Below are 16,133 nucleotides of genomic sequence, written 5' to 3' on the forward strand. Positions count from 1 at the left end.
ACGTCCCAAAATATTCATAGAAGCATAGAATCGTATAGCACAGAAGGAGGCCATTTGGCCCATCGTGCCTGTGCCGGCTCTTTGAAAGAGCTATCCAATTAGTCCCACTCCCCTGCTCTTTCCCCATAGACCTGTAATTTTCTCCCCTTCAAGTATTTATCCAATTCCCTTTGGAAAGTTACTATTGACTCTGCTTCCACCACTCTTTCAGGCAGTGCATTCCAAATCATAAAAAATTCTCCTCATCTCACCTCTGGCTGTTTTGCCACTTAGCTTAAATCTGAGTCCTCTGGTTACCGACCCTTCTGTCACAGTAAAGGAGGAGGTAATAAAGAAATTGGAGAGGATAAAAAGGAGGTACCTAAGAGATTGGCAGTGCTCAAAGTAGAAAAGTCACCCAGTCTAGATGGGATGCATCCCAGATTGCTGAGGGAAGTAAGGGTGGAAAATGCAGAAGCTCTGGCCACAATCTTCCAATCCTCCTTAGATACAGGAGTGGTGCCAGAGGATTGGAAATGTTACAGCCTAACGTCAGTGGTGGGGAAACTTTGAGACAACAATCCCGGACAAAATTAATTGGCACTTGGAAAAATATGGGTTCATAAATGAAAGCCAACACTGATTTGTTAAAAGCAAATTGTGTTTGACTAACTTGATTGAGTTCTTTGATGAAGTAACAGAGAGGGTTGATATTGTGTATATGGAATTTCAAAAGGCATTTGATAAAGTATCACACAATAAACTTGTTAGCAAAATTGAAGCCTGTGGGATTAAAGGGACAGTGGCTGGATATGAAATTGGCTAAGGGACAGCAAGCAGAGAGTAGTGGTGAACGGTTGTTTTTCAGACTGGAGGGAAGTTTACAGTGGTGTTCCCCAGGGGTCAGTATTAGGACCGCTGCTCTTTTTGATGTATATTAATGACCTGGACTTGGGGACACGACGTAGTTTCAAAGTTTGCAGATGACACGAAACTCAGAAATTAGTAAACAGTGAGGAGGATAGTAACAGACTTCAGGAGCACTTAGGCAGACTGGTGAAATGGGCAGACACAGGTAACCCCTTAACTTCTACCATCCCTCCCACCTTTATTTACAGTATGGCAGCATCCACCCACCCTTCCTGGCCCTATACTGTTTCCCCTAAAAATAAAGCTACTGAGTCCAGCTCCTGGATCTCAACCACCTATTTAAAATAAAACTCCCCCTTGTTTCCAACTCTGAAATATTACCCTGTTAATTTAAAGGACTGTTTTTCTGCTCCAGACTTTTAAAATGTAAAATTGCAACCTCACCCCTGCCTCTGCTCCATGCTGGGGAAAAAAATTCACAAAACATCGTATCCTGCAATTAAACCGTGAACAATGCCATGGGAGATTCACTAATATATATTGTACTGACATGTTGGCCAGCTGCTGGCAGTAAGTTAGAAACAATGACCAAATGTAGGAGAAGTTTCACTCTGGAGGGTCTGTCTCCTTTTCTGCTGTAGTGTTAGCTATGGCCGTTCTGACGAGTCCACTACAAGTGCAGTTCAGATTGTAACTTATGCACTTCTTAAAAATGGAACTGGTTTTCTTTCTTCAGGGCAGTTTCTCAGCACGTCACACCATGCTGCAGCAGTTTGTATACGAGACAGTGTGCCGGATATTCAAAAAGCATGGTGAGTGTAATACATCCTGACTAGCCTGGATCTGATCTGCTGGCCCTACTCCATCCAGTGTTCTATGTCGCTTGCTCCAGCTTGCTTTCTGTCACCTTCTCTGTAGCTTACTTGAGCTAATTTAATGTGCTGTAGGTTCAGGGCTCCATGGAGCAAGGGTTAAGTCATGGCAGGAGATCCCAGCGCCGTGTCATGTTCCTCTTGTGGGATGTGGGAATTCAGGGCTCCTTCCTGTATCCCTGATTCCTTCACCTGCGGGAAGTGTGTCCAGCTGCAGCTATTGTTTGACCGCTTGACGGCTCTGGAGCTGCGGATGGACTCACTTTGGAGCATCCGCGATGCTGAGAAAGTCGTGGATAGCACGTTCAGTGAGTTGGTCACACCGCAGATAAAAATTACTGAGGGAGATAGTGAATGGGTGACCAACAGACAGAGGAAGAGTAGGAAGGCAGTGCAGGGGTCCCCTGCGGTCATCTCCCTCCAAAACAGGTATACCGTTTTGGATACTGTTGGCGGAGATGGCTCACCAGGGGAAGGTGGCAGTGGCCAGGTTCATGGCACCGTGGCTGGCTCTGCTGCACAGGAGGGCAGGAAAAAGAGTGGCAGAGCTATAGTGATAGGGGACTCGATTGTAAGGGGAATAGACAGGCGTTTCTGCGGACGCAACCGAGACTCCAGGATGGTATGTTGCCTCCCTGGTGCAAGGGTCAAGGATGTCTCGGAGCGGCTGCAGGACATTCTGGAGGGGGAGGGTGAACAGCCAGTTGTCGTGGTGCATATAGGCACCAACGATATAGGTAAAAAACAGGATGAGGTCCTACAAGCTGAATTTAGGGAGTTAGGAGTTAAACTAAAGAGTAGGACCTCAAAGGTAGTAATCTCAGGATTGCTACCAGTGCCACGGGCTAGTCAGAGTAGGAATGACAGGATAGCTAAGATGAATACGTGGCTTGAGAGATGGTGCAAGAGGGAGGGATTCAAATTCCTGGGCCATTGGAACCGGTTCTGGGGGAGGTGGGACCAGTACAAATTGGACGGTCTGCATCTGGGCAGGACTGGAACCAATGTCCTAGGGGGAGTGTTTGCTAGTGCTGTTGGGGAGGGTTTAAACTAATGTGGCAGGGGGATGGGAACCGATGCAGGAAGTCAGTGGGAAATAAAGTGGTGACAGAAACAAAAGGCAGTAAGGGAGAGTGTACAGAACATGACCGGACAGATGGTCTGAGAAAGCAGGGCAAAGACCAAGGGAAGACTAGATTAAACTGCATTTATTTCAATGCAAGAAGTCTGATGGGCAAGGCAGATGAACTCAGGGCATGGATGGGTACATGGGACTGGGATGTTATAGCTATTACTGAAACATGGCTAAGGGAGGGGCAGGACTGGCAGCTCAATGTTCCAGGGTACAGATGCTATAGGAAAGATAGAGCAGGAGGTAAGAGAGGAGGGGGAGTTGCGTTCTTGATTAGGGAGAACATCACGGCAGTAGTGAGAGGGGATATATCCGAGGGTTCGCCCACTGAGTCCATATGGGTAGAACTGAAAAATAAGAAGGGAGAGATCACTTTGATAGGATTGTACTACAGACCCCCAAATAGTCAACGGGAAATTGAGGAGCAAATATGTAAGGAGATTACAGACAGCTGCAAGAAAAATAGGGTGGTAATAGTAGGGGACTTTAACTTTCCCAACATTGACTGGGACAGCCATAGCATTAGGGGCTTGGATGGAGAGAAATTTGTTGAGTGTATTCAGGAGGAATTTCTCATTCAGTATGTGGATGGCCCGACTAGAGAGGGGGCAAAACTTGACCTCCTCTTGGGAAATAAGGAAGGGCAGGTGACAGAAGTGTTAGTGAGGGATCACTTTGGGACCAGTGATCATAATTCCATTAGTTTTAAGATAGCTATGGAGAAGGATAGGTCTGGCCCAAAAGTTAAAATTCTAAATTGGGGAAAGGCCAATTTTGATGGTATTAGACAGGAACTTTCAGAAGTTGATTGGGAGAGTCTGTTGGCAGGCAAAGGGACGTCTGATAAGTGGGAGGCTTTCAAAAGTGTGTTAACCAGGGTTCAGTGTAAGCACATTCCTTATAAAGTGAAGGGCAAGGCTGGTAGAAGTAGGGAACCTTGGATGACTCGGGAGATTGAGGCACTAGTCAAAAATAAGAAGGAGGCATATGACATGCATAGGCAGCTGGGATCAAGTGGATCCCTTGAAGAGTATAGAGATTGCCGGAGTAGAGTTAAGAGAGAAATCAGGAGGGCAAAAAGGGGACATGAGATTGCTTTGGCAGATCAGGCAAAGGTGAATCCAAAGAGCTTCTACAAATACATAAAGGGCAAAAGGGTAACTAGGGAGAGAGTAGGGCCTCTTAAGGATCAACAAGGTCATCTATGTGCGGAACCACAAGAGATGGGTGAGATCCTGAATGAATATTTCACATCGGTATTTACGGTTGAGAAAGGCATGGATGTTAGGGAACTTGGGGAAATAAATAGTGATGTCTTGAGGAGTGTACATATTACAGAGAGGGAGGTGCTGGAAGTCTTAACGCGCATCAAGGTAGATAAATCTCCGGGACCTGATGAAATGTATCCCAGGACGTTATGGGAGGTTAGGGAGGAAATTGCGGGTCCCCTAGCAGAGATATTTGAATCATCCACCGCTACAGGTGAGGTGCCTGAAGATTGGAGGGTAGCAAATGTTGTGCCTTTGTTTAAGAAGGGCGGCAGGGAAAAGCCTGGGAACTACAGACCAGTGAGCCTGACATCTGTAGTGGGTAAGTTGTTAGAGGGTATTCTGAGGGACAGAATCTACAGGCATTTGGAGAGGCAGGGACTAATTAGGAACAGTCAGCATGGTTTTGTGAGAGGAAAATCATGTCTCACGAATTTGATTGAGTTTTTTGAAGGGGTAACCAAGAAGATAGATGAGGGCTGTGCAGTAGACGTGGTCTACATGGACTTCAGCAAAGCATTTGACAAGGTACCGCATGGTAGGTTGTTACATAAGGTTAAATCTCATGGGATCCAAGGTGAGGTAGCCAATTGGATACAAAATTGGCTTGACGACAGAAGACAGAGGGTGGTTGTCGAGGGTTGTTTTTCAAACTGGATGCCTGTGTCCAGCGGTGTGCCTCAGGGATCGGTGCTGGGTCCGCTGTTATTTGTTATTTATATTAATGATTTGGATGAGAATTTAGGAGGCATGGTTAGTAAGTTTGCAGATGACACCAAGATTGGTGGCATTGTGGACAGTGAAGAAGGTTATCTAGGATTGCAACGGGATCTTGATAAATTGGGCCAGTGGGCCGATGAATGGCAGATGGAGTTTAATTTAGATAAATGTGAGGTGATGCATTTTGGTAGATCGAATCAGGCCAGGACCTACTCCGTTAATGGTAGGGCGTTGGGGAGAGTTATAGAACAAAGAGATCTAGGAGTACAGATTCATAGCTCCTTGAAAGTGGAGTCACAGGTGGATAGGGTGGTGAAGAAGGCATTCAGCATGCTTGGTTTCATTGGTCAGAACATTGAATGCAGGAGTTGGGATGTCCTGTTGAAGTTGTACAGGGCATTGGTGAGGCCACACTTGGAGTACTGTGTACAGTTCTGGTCACCCTATTATAGAAAGGATATTATTAAACTAGAAAGAGTGCAGAAAAGATTTACTAGGATGCTACCGGGACTTGATGGTTTGACTTACAGGGAGAGGTTAGACAGACTGGGACTTTATTCCCTGGAGAGTAGGAGGTTAAGGGGTGATCTTATAGAAGTCTATAAAATAATGAGGGGCATAGATAAGGTCGATAGTCAAAATCTTTTCCCAAAGGTAGGGGAGTCTATAACGAGGGGGCACAGATTTAAGGTGAGAGGGGAGAGATACAAAAGGATCCAGAGGGGCAATTTTTTCACTCAAAGGGTGGTGAGTGTCTGGAACGAGCTGCCAGAGGCAGTAGTAGAGGCGGGTACAATTTTGTCTTTTAAAAAGCATTTGGACAGTTACATGGGGAAGATGGGTATCGAGGGATATGGGCCAAGTGCAGGCAATTGGGACTAGCTTAGTGGTATAAACTGGGCGACATGGACATGTTGGGCCGAAGGGCCTGTTTCCATGTTGTAACTTCTATGATTCTATGATACTTTGGCTGCTCAGTGTATGCCGCACCCTGAATAGAATGACTTGCAAGGGTGATACCAGAACTGAGAGGATATCCTTATCAGAAAAGACTGAACAGGCTGAGGCTCTTTTACCTAGAAAAGAGAAGGCTGACTGCTATCCTGATAGGGGTCTTTAAGATAATGATAGGGTTTGATAGATATAAAACAGTCGCTAATAAATCCTGTAAGGAATTCAGGAGAAACTTCTTCACTCAAAGAATGGTAAGAATGTGGAAAGTGCTACCACCACCACAACAACAACAACTTGTGTTTATATAGCACCTTTAATGTAGTAAAACGTCCCAAGGCGCTTCACAGGAGTGTTATCATGCAAAATTTGACACCGAGTCACATAAAGAGATATTAGGACAGGTGACCAAAAGCTTGGTCAAAGAGGTAGGTTTTAAGGAGCGTCTTAAAGGAGGAGAGAGAGGTAGAGAGGCGGAGAGGTTTAGGGAGGGAATTCCAGAGCTTAGGGCCTAGGCAGCTGAAGGCACGGCCGCCAATGGTGGAATGATTAAAATCGGGGATGCGCCAGAGGCAAGAATTGGAGGAGCTCAGAGATCTCGGAGGGGCGAGGCCACGGAGGGATTTGAAAACAAGGATGTGAATTTTAAAATCGAGGCGTTCCCGGACTGGGAGCCAATGTAGGTCAGCGAGCACAGGGGTGATGGGAGAACGGGACTTGGTGTGAGTTAGGATACGGGCAGCAGAGTTTTGGATGAGCTCAAGTTTATGAAGAGTGGAAGATGGGAGGTCGGTCAGGAGCGCATTGGAATAGTCAAGTCTGGAGGTAACAAAGGCATGGATGAGGGTTTCAGCTGCAGATGAGCTGAGGCGGGGTGGAGATGGACGATGTTACGGAGGTAGAAGTAGGCGGTCTTCGTAATGGAACGGATACTACAAGGAGTAGTTGAGGCAAATAACATAGATGCATTTAAGGGGAAGCTAGATAAGCACACGAGGGAGAAAGGAATAGAAGGGTATCCTGATGGGGTTAGATGAAGAAGGGAGGGAGGAGGCTCGTGCAGCATAAATGCCGGCATAGACCAGTTGGGCTGAATGGCCTGTTTCTGTGCTGTAGTTTTCAGCTGATAGGGGATCCTTTTCTTATTTATATCTAATCTCGTTTCCATCTTACCTTGTCTTGTGTCTCTCTATTGTATCAGTGCTGCTATGGTCACTATTTCTTTCTAGTGTCCTTTTGTGTCAGCTTGGCTCAGTGGTAGCACTCTCACTTCTTCACTCAAGGTTGTGGGTTCAAGGCCCACTGCAGGATTTGAACAGATAAGTAGGCTGACACTTCAGTGTAGTACTGAGGCAGTGCTGCACCGTTGGAGATGCTGTCTTTCTAATGAGATGTTAAACTGGGCCCCCTTCTGCCCTCTCAGGTGGACGTAAAATATCCTATGGCTTTATTTGAAGAAGAGCAGGGAAGCTGTCCCGGTGCCCTGCCCAACATTTATTCCTCAAACAAGATCACCAAAAATTGGATTGCTATTCCATGCATTAAGCTGTAAGAAAGCTCTCAAATTCCCTGTCAGCACTGCCACTAGTTTTTCTAAGTCTGCGCTCAACATCACTGCCCAGCTCAGTTCCATTATGTCCTCATTATAGCTCCCTCTCGTCATGCCAACACAGAAAATAAGTGTATTCCGGACAGAGATTTGTTTCCGGATTTCTCTGGCTCCCGAGTGAGTACAGCGACATTGGCCTGTTTGTTCACTATTGTCAATTCTTTTTCTAAATTATCTGCTCACTGTTGCTTACCAGAGACATCAGCTGTCAAATATTTACAGAAATTGATTTTAATCATACTTGAGGTTGATTTGTGTCAGACAGGAGGAGGTGAATGTTAGTCTGCTGTGTAATGACTTGACATCTGATCACGGGCTTTGTCCCTCAAATATTCTGGGAGATAATTGGAATGTGATTAATTGAGGGAGGCTATAGTGTCACTTGTGAAGAGAAGAGTCCGACCCTGTGGAATAGAATTCACTTCAGCTTTCGTCTATCTGGTTACATTCTGGATTGTATTTTTGTATTGTGGGCAGGTGAAGGAGACTAACGATTTTAGAGTATATTGCCGGCTAAGACTGTACAGTGAGATTATTATTACAAAACAAAATACTGCCCTCCCGGATTTAGTTTTTCTTCGTCTCCAAACCAGCCGCCAAAACAACACTGATTGGCCTAATAATACCGGCCCCCGATCAGTGTTGTTTCGGTGGCTGGCAACTTACTATGGAAGCTGACTGCTTTCACTGGTGTAGAGCGTAGTGATAGGAGTTGAGACACAATCACGAAAAGCTGTCCTTTAGCACCCAATCTCAAATAGTATGTGGATGTGGGAGGTTAAAAAAATGTTTAGCACTAATGATTTTGCTGAAGTAAGCATTTGGAGTATTTTATCTCTCAAAGTCTCACAGACAAGGGCTCATGGACTTGGGGGTAATATAATAACATGGATAGAGGATTGGTTAATGGACAGACTACAGAGAGTAGGAATAAACGGGTCATTTACAGGTTTGCAGGCTGTTAACTAGTGGAGTGCCGCAAGGATTAGTGCTTGGGCCTCAGCTATTTACAATCTATATTGATTTAGATGAGGGGACCGAGTGTAATGTATCCAAGTTTGCTGAGGATACAAAGCTAGGTGGGAAAGTAAGCTGTGAGGAGGATAGAGTCTGCAAAGGGATAGGGTACGGTAGCGTAGTGGTTATGTTACTGGGCTAGTAATCCAGAGGCCTGGACTAAAATCCAGAGTCACTAGTTCAAATCCCGCCACGGCGGCTGGCGAATTTAAATTCAATTAATTAAATAAAAATCTGGAATTAAAATACTAGTATCAGTAATGATAGCCATGAAACTACCGGATTGTCGTAAAAACCCATCTGGTTCACTAATGTCCTTTAGGGAAGGAAACCTGACTCCAGACCCACAGCAATGTGGTTGATTCTTAATTGCCCTCTGAAATGGCCTAGCAAGCCACTCAGTTGTAAAAATCTCGCTAGGGATGGGCAATAAATGCCGGCCTTGCCAGCGACGCCCACATCCCGTGAACGAATAAAAAAAACACACAGGTTAGTGAGTGGGCAAGAAGGTGGCAGATGACTTTGGTATGAAGAATAGAAAAACAGAATATTTTTTAAATGATGAGAAACTGTCAAATGTTGGTGTTCAGAGGGATTTGGGTGTCCTTATCCATAAAACACAGGAAGTTAACATGCAGGTACAGCAAGCAGTAAGGAAGGCAAATGGCACGTTGGCCTTCATTGCAAGGGGGTTGGAGTACAAGAGTAAGAAAGTCTTGCTGCAATTGTACAGGGCTTTGGTGAGACCACACGTGGAGTACTGTGTACAGTTTTGGTCACCTTACCTAAAGAAGGATATACTTGCCTTAGAGGCGGCGCCACAGAGATTGATTCCTGGGATGAGAGGGTTGTCCTATAAGGAGAGATTGAGTAGAATGGACCTATACTCTCTGGAGTTTAGAAGAATGAGAGGTGATCTCATTGAAACATATAAGATTCTGAGAGGCTTGACAGGGTAGATGCTGAGAGGTTGTTTGCCCTGGCTGGAAAGTCCAGAACTAGGGGGCTGAATCTCAGGATAACGGGTCGGCTATTTAGGAATGAGATGCGATATTTCTTCACTCGGAGGGTTGTGAATCTTTGGAATTCTCTCCCTCAGAGGGCTGTGGAGGCTCAGTCGTTGAGTATATTTAAGGCTGAGCTAGATAGATTTTTGGACTCTGAGGGAATCAAGGGATATGGGAACCGGGTTGGAAAGTGGAGTCGAGGTGGAAGATCAGCCATGATTGAATGGCGGAGCAGGCTCGCGGGGCCGTATGGCCTACTCCACCTATTTCCTATGCTGCTATAATCATGTTGGTTGTAAATATTTGAGACATTTTTTTAAATGTGTATCAGTTTTATGCAGAGGTAGCCTTTCCTCAGCATATGATTTGAACTCGGATTTTAACAAGGATCAGTGTTCCAATGTACTGCGTTACCCATCCCCTGGGATCAGTGTTCTAATGTACTGTATTACCCATCCCCTGGGATCAGTGTTCCAATGTACTGCGTTACCCATCCCCTGGGATCAGTGTTCTAATGTACTGTATTACCCATCCCCTGGGATCAGTGTTCTAATGTATTGTATTACCCATCCCCTGGGATCAGTGTTCTAATGTACTGTATTACCCATCCCCTGGGATCAGTGTTCCAATGTATTGTATTACCCATCCCCTGGGATCAGTGTTCTAATGTACTGTATTACCCATCCCCTGGGATCAGTGTTCTAATGTACTGTATTACCCATCCCCTGGGATCAGTGTTCCAATGTATTGTATTACCCATCCCCTGGGATCAGTGTTCTAATGTACTGTATTACCCATCCCCTGGGATCAGTGTTCTAATGTACTGTATTACCCATCCCCTGGGATCAGTGTTCCAATGTATTGTATTACCCATCCCCTGGGATCAGTGTTCTAATGTACTGTATTACCCATCCCCTGGGATCAGTGTTCCAATGTATTGTATTACCCATCCCCTGGGATCAGTGTTCTAATGTACTGTATTACCCATCCCCTGGGATCAGTGTTCTAATGTATTGTATTACCCATCCCCTGGGATCAGTGTTCTAATGTACTGTATTACCCATCCCCTGGGATCAGTGTTCTAATGTACTGTATTACCCATCCCCTGGGATCAGTGTTCCAATGTATTGTATTACCCATCCCCTGGGATCAGTGTTCTAATGTACTGCGTTACCCATCCCCTGGGATCAGTGTTCTAATGTACTGTATTACCCATCCCCTGGGATCAGTGTTCTAATGTACTGTATTACCCATCCCCTGGGATCAGTGTTCTAATGTATTGTATTACCCATCCCCTGGGATCAGTGTTCTAATGTACTGTGTTACCCATCCCCTGGGATCAGTGTTCTAATGTATTGTATTACCCATCCCCTGGGATCAGTGTTCTAATGTACTGTATTACCCATCCCCTGGGATCAGTGTTCTAATGTATTGTATTACCCATCCCCTGGGATCAGTGTTCTAATGTACTGTATTACCCATCCCCTGGGATCAGTGTGCTAATGTACTGTATTACCCATCCCCTGGGATCAGTGTTCTAATGTACTGTGTTACCCATCCCCTGGGATCAGTGTTCTAATGTACTGCGTTACCCATCCCCTGGGATCAGTGTTCTAATGTACTGCGTTACCCATCCCCTGGGATCAGTGTTCTAATGTACTGCGTTACCCATCCCCTGGGATCAGTGTTCTAATGTACTGCGTTACCCATCCCCTGGGATTAATCAAAAGCAAAATACTGCGGATGCTGGAAATCTGAAATAAAAACGGAAAATGCTGGAGAAGCTCAGCAAATCAGGCAGCATCTGTGGAGAAAGAAACAGAGTTAACGTTTCTGGTCGAGGGATTGATGTTCATCACCTAGCCTCAGGTTCTGAATGTATTGACAAATCTATTAGAGTTTTTTAAGGATGTAACTAGCAGGGTAGATAAAGGGGAACCAGTGGATGTAGTATATTTGGATTTTCAAAAGGCATTTGATAAGGTGTCACATAAAGATTGTTAAGCAAATTAAGAGCTCATGGGGTTGGGGGTAACATATTAACATGGATAAAGGATTGGTTAACACACAGAAAAGAGACAGTAGGGATAAACGGGTCATTCTCGGGTTGGCAGGCTGTAACTAGTGGGGTGCCGCAGGGATCGGTGCTTGGGCCTCAGCTATTTACAATCTATATTAATGACGTAGATGAAGGGACCGAGTGTAATGTATCCAAGTTTGCTGACGATACAAAACTAGGTGGGAAAGTAAGCTGTGAGGAGGACAGAGTCTGCAAAGGGCCATGGACTGGGTAAGTGAGTGCAAGAAGGTGGCAGGTGGAGTATAATGTGGGGAAATGTGAGGTTAATCCCTTTGGTATGAAGAATAGAAAAACAGAATATTTTTTAAATGGTGAGAAACTATTAAATGTTGGTGTTCAGAGAGACTTGGGTGTCCTTGTACAAGAAACACAAAAAGTTAGCATACAGGAAAAGCAAGCAATTAGGAAAGCAAGTGGCATGTTGGCCTTTATTGTAAGGGGGTTGGAGTATAAGAGTAAGGAAGTCTTACTGCAATTGTACAGGGCTTTGGTGAGACCTCACCTGGAATACTGCACAGTTTTGATCTCCTTATCTAAGGAAGGATATACTTGCCTTAGAGGGGGTGCAACGAAGGTTCACTGGATTGATTCCTGGTATGAGAGGGTTGTCCTATGAGGAGAGATTGAGTAGAATGGGCCTGTACTCTCTGGAGTTTAGAAGAATGAGAGGTGATCTCACTGAAACATAGAAGATTATGAGGGGGCTTGACAGGGTAGAGGCTGAGCGGTTGTTTTCCCTGGCTGGAGAGTCTGGAACTAGAGGGCATAGTCTCAGGATAAGGGGTCGGCCATTTAAGACGGAGATGAGGAGGAGCTTCTTCACTCAGGGTTGGGAATCTTTGGAATTCTCTACCCTGGAGGGCTGTGGATGCTCAGTCACTGAATATATTCAAGGCTGAGATGGATTGTTTTTTGGACTCTCGGGGAATCAAGGGATATGGGAACGGGCGGGAAAGTGGAGTTGAGGTCGAAGATCAGCCTTGATCTGATTGAACGGTGGAGCAGGCTCGAGGAGCCGTATGGCTACTCCTGCTCCTATTTCTTATGTTCTTATATCCTTGGCTGATTGGAGGTATGAAGTTTTTGCCTTGATACGAAGTTGTTGTTTTTGTACAGGTGCCATTTGGTTACACACGCCGCTGCTTATGCCCAAGGAGAAGAAGCTGTATGAGAGTAGTGAAACAGCCTATTTCATGGATCATAGTGGCATGCTGGTCATGCTGCCCCATGACCTCCGGGTGAGTCATGTGATGTGTATTGATACTACTGGTCACCCTGAATTCATGTCATGTGGTTGGTGTGGGGAGAGGTCACTGAACAGTAATAATACACCATGCTTGTGTCCTCCTGATCTAGTGGTGATTCATCCTGTCCTTAGTTAAATGAAATTGTATTAATAGATGCTTTCCAGAGCAGTGCCCTCTAAATTATTTTGTTTGCTGTATGTTGTAGGAGGTTGTTTTTTTTTCAATTCACTTTCAAAAAAATGCTCTTTAATGAAAAAAGTTAAAATATTTTTAATTTATACCAAAATTTAGCTACCCCAAATCCAAGAGTTGGTGCTGAGTACGTGTCTGTTTTTCTCCTTTTTGTTTAGGTACCATTTGCAAGATTTGTGGCAAGAAACAACATCACCAATTTAAAAAGGTGAGCAGAAACGGCCACTGCGGCTGCTCTAATGGCACAGCCGGTGAGGCCATTGTGTACCTGAGGTGTGAAGACCAGGTTAGTTTCACGGTTTGCGCCGAGTTGGCTGATCGTGGTCAGGTGACACATTTAGCCTCTGTGCCATTGGGTTATGGAGAGGCAAATCGACCAGCGCTCCTGCTGCTGATCACTATCCAGTGACCCATGCTGGAAAGTGCTTGTGTGAGTGGGTCAGGTGCTGATAGGATCAGGCTGAGGTGTGATGTCCCCTTGGTTAAATAGCCTACAGGAATTCACCGTTTAGGCTCACATATGGAGTCACTTGCTCGACGTATCGGGGTCTCGTGGGGGTTGGGAACCGGGGATAAAAGGATTAAAACATCTCATTGCACCAGACCTATGTAAGCATCCTGGATTTTGGACTGAGTTCCAGTGCAGAGTACCACCTGATGTCACTGTGGTTAAGTGCTGGACTCTGCCTAATTGGCCAAAGTACAGCTCATTTAACAGGACTGTCCCAGAAAGACTGTCTCCCAGTATGCCCACGAGATTCCCCAACAGTCTCTCCCTCCTGAAAGCTGTGGGCTCCTTCCTGAGATAGAACCCCATGGGCACCGGCAGACCATTGCTACCTCTCCCAAATGATCACTATTCATGTAGGAGCCTGGACAATGAGGGTTGACAAGTTACTCCGTTACAGAGGGCAGTGCAGCACTGCAGAGGCTGGCCTTGTCATCTCCAGGCATGTACTCTTGGGGAGCAGTCGTTGGATGGCTGTAAGGCACAAACTCCTTCTTCAACTCTCTTCCCCACCAAGCTGTCCGAGGAGCAGGGTGCTGATGGTTGGCTATATTTGGGGATCTATGCTGTACTGTAACTGGGATTTTGGAGCTTTAGGACTGGTGATAGAAGCAAAAATAAAAAGTTTGGAAACATCACAACAGTCAAATTTTTTAATTGTTGTCTGATACTATTCAGATCAGCAGCTCTTAGGAACATAGGAACAGGAGTAGGCCATTCAGCCCCTCAAACCTGTTCCACCATTCATTTAGATCATGGCTGATCTGTACCTTAATTCCATTTACCCACCTTGGTTCCATAACCCTTAGTTTTTTTTTAGCCAAGGGTACTATCAATCTCAGTTTTGAAATTTTCAATTGATCCCCAGCCTCAACAGTGTTTTGGGGTCATTTGTGTGAAGAAGTGCTTCCTGACATTCTAATTTTAAGATTATATCCCCTTGTTCTGGACTCTCCCCACCAGAGGAAATAGTTTCTCTCTCTCTACCCCATCAAATTCTTTAATCATCTTAAACACCTCAATTAGATCATCCCTTAATCTTCTATACTCAAGGGAATACAAACCCAGTAATTGCAACCTGTCCTCAGAATTTAACCCTCTAAGCCCCGGTACTGTCCTGGTGAACCTGCGCTGCACCCCTTCCAAGGCTAATATCTCCTTCCTGAGGTACGGTGTCCAGAACTGAACACAGTACTCCAGATGGGGTCTAACCACAGTCTTATATAACTATAACATAACTTTCACCCTTTTGTAGTCTAGCCCCCTTGAGATAAAGGCTCACGTTCCATTAGCCTTTTAAATTATTTTTTGCACCTGTCCACCAATGACTTCTGTACTTGGACCTCCAGATTATTCTGCTCCTCCACAGTTCCTAGCTTCTGGCCATTTAGAAAATACTCTGATCGATCTTTCTTGGGTCCAAAGTGGATGACCTCACATTTCCCCACATTGAACTCCATCTGCCACAGTTTTGTCCACTCACTTAACTTTCTGCTCCCATCTACTTTCAACTTTCTGCTCCCATCTACACTATTTACTGTGCCGTCTAACTTAGTATCATCAGCAAACTTAGATATACATCTCTCTATTCCTTCATTCAAGTCATTTAGAAATATAGTGAAAAGCTGAGGTCCTAGTACAGATTCCTGTGGGACACCAGTAGTCACATCCTGCCAATTTGAGTATATACCCATTATCCCTACTCTCTGTCTCCTACCAATTCCCTACCCATGTCAATAGGTTACTTCCCATTCTATGCGCTCTTATTTTTGTTAACAGTCTCTTATGTGGAACCTTATCGAATGCCTTCTGGAAGTCCATATAAATAACATCCATAGAAACTCCTTTATCTACCACATTGGTTACCACCACAAAAAATTCAACTGGATTAGTTAGACATGACTTATCCATTACAAATCCATGTTGGCTCTTTCTGATCCGTTCATATTGCTCAGTCACTCTGTCCCTAGAGTTGTTATGATCTGGACTGCACTGTCTGAAAGGATGGTGGAAGCAGATTCAACATTAACTTTCAAAAAGGAATTGGATAAATACTTGAAGGGGAAAAAAATTGCAGGGCTGTGGGGAAAGAACAGAGGAATGGGACTAATTGGATAGCTCTTTCAAAGAGCCGGCACAGGCATGTTGGGCAGAATGGCCTCCTTCTGTGCTGTATCATTCTATGTTTCTTTGATTATAAGAGTCCTATGTAAAATGAGTTTGGGCAATCCATATGATTTGGTACAGTCCAGTTCCTAATAGACACAAAGCACTACTGAATAGCTAAGTTTGGCACAAATTGACATTAAATTGGGAGTCTCTGAGGCTGTAGCTCTTGATGCAGTAGGATGCTCTTCTGAGGTTGAAGCAAGGCAAATTGATGGGGCAGTGCAGAAGGAACTTTTCTGTGCCTTAAACTCATCCTGTACCTGACCAAGAGTGCTTAATTGGGCTTTAGTTTGTATCTAATTGTCCTGTCCCTGAGCTGGGTGTGGTTGATGGATATAGTGTACAGGGAATGTTGCTCTGTATCTCACCCGTGCTACAACTGACAGAGTGCTTGATAGAGGGAGCTTTCCTTTGTATCTAACCCATTCTGTACCTTACCTGAGAGTATATGATAAGGCTAGCAAAAGAAATGAAGGATAGTATTAGATCCAAAGAGGAGTCATATAAAGTTG

At 44.9% G+C, this 16,133-nt stretch overlaps 1 protein-coding gene across 5 annotated transcripts in view; it reads left to right on the forward strand.

Annotated features, from left to right (window-relative positions):
* eif2ak4 (eukaryotic translation initiation factor 2 alpha kinase 4) overlaps nt 1-16,133 on the forward strand; it is a 140,423-nt gene that overhangs the window by 87,475 nt on the left and 36,815 nt on the right. For all 5 annotated transcript variants that reach the window (XM_067991166.1, XM_067991167.1, XM_067991169.1 and 2 more), the window contains 3 exons: nt 1,586-1,661; nt 12,622-12,743; nt 13,103-13,152. In XM_067991166.1, coding sequence (XP_067847267.1) covers nt 1,586-1,661; nt 12,622-12,743; nt 13,103-13,152 — 248 coding nt within the window. The remainder of the gene's footprint in view (nt 1-1,585; nt 1,662-12,621; nt 12,744-13,102; nt 13,153-16,133) is intronic.

The sequence above is a fragment of the Heptranchias perlo genome, chromosome 10 (assembly GCF_035084215.1).
Source record: "Heptranchias perlo isolate sHepPer1 chromosome 10, sHepPer1.hap1, whole genome shotgun sequence".
In the NCBI taxonomy this organism is placed as follows: domain Eukaryota; kingdom Metazoa; phylum Chordata; class Chondrichthyes; order Hexanchiformes; family Hexanchidae; genus Heptranchias; species Heptranchias perlo.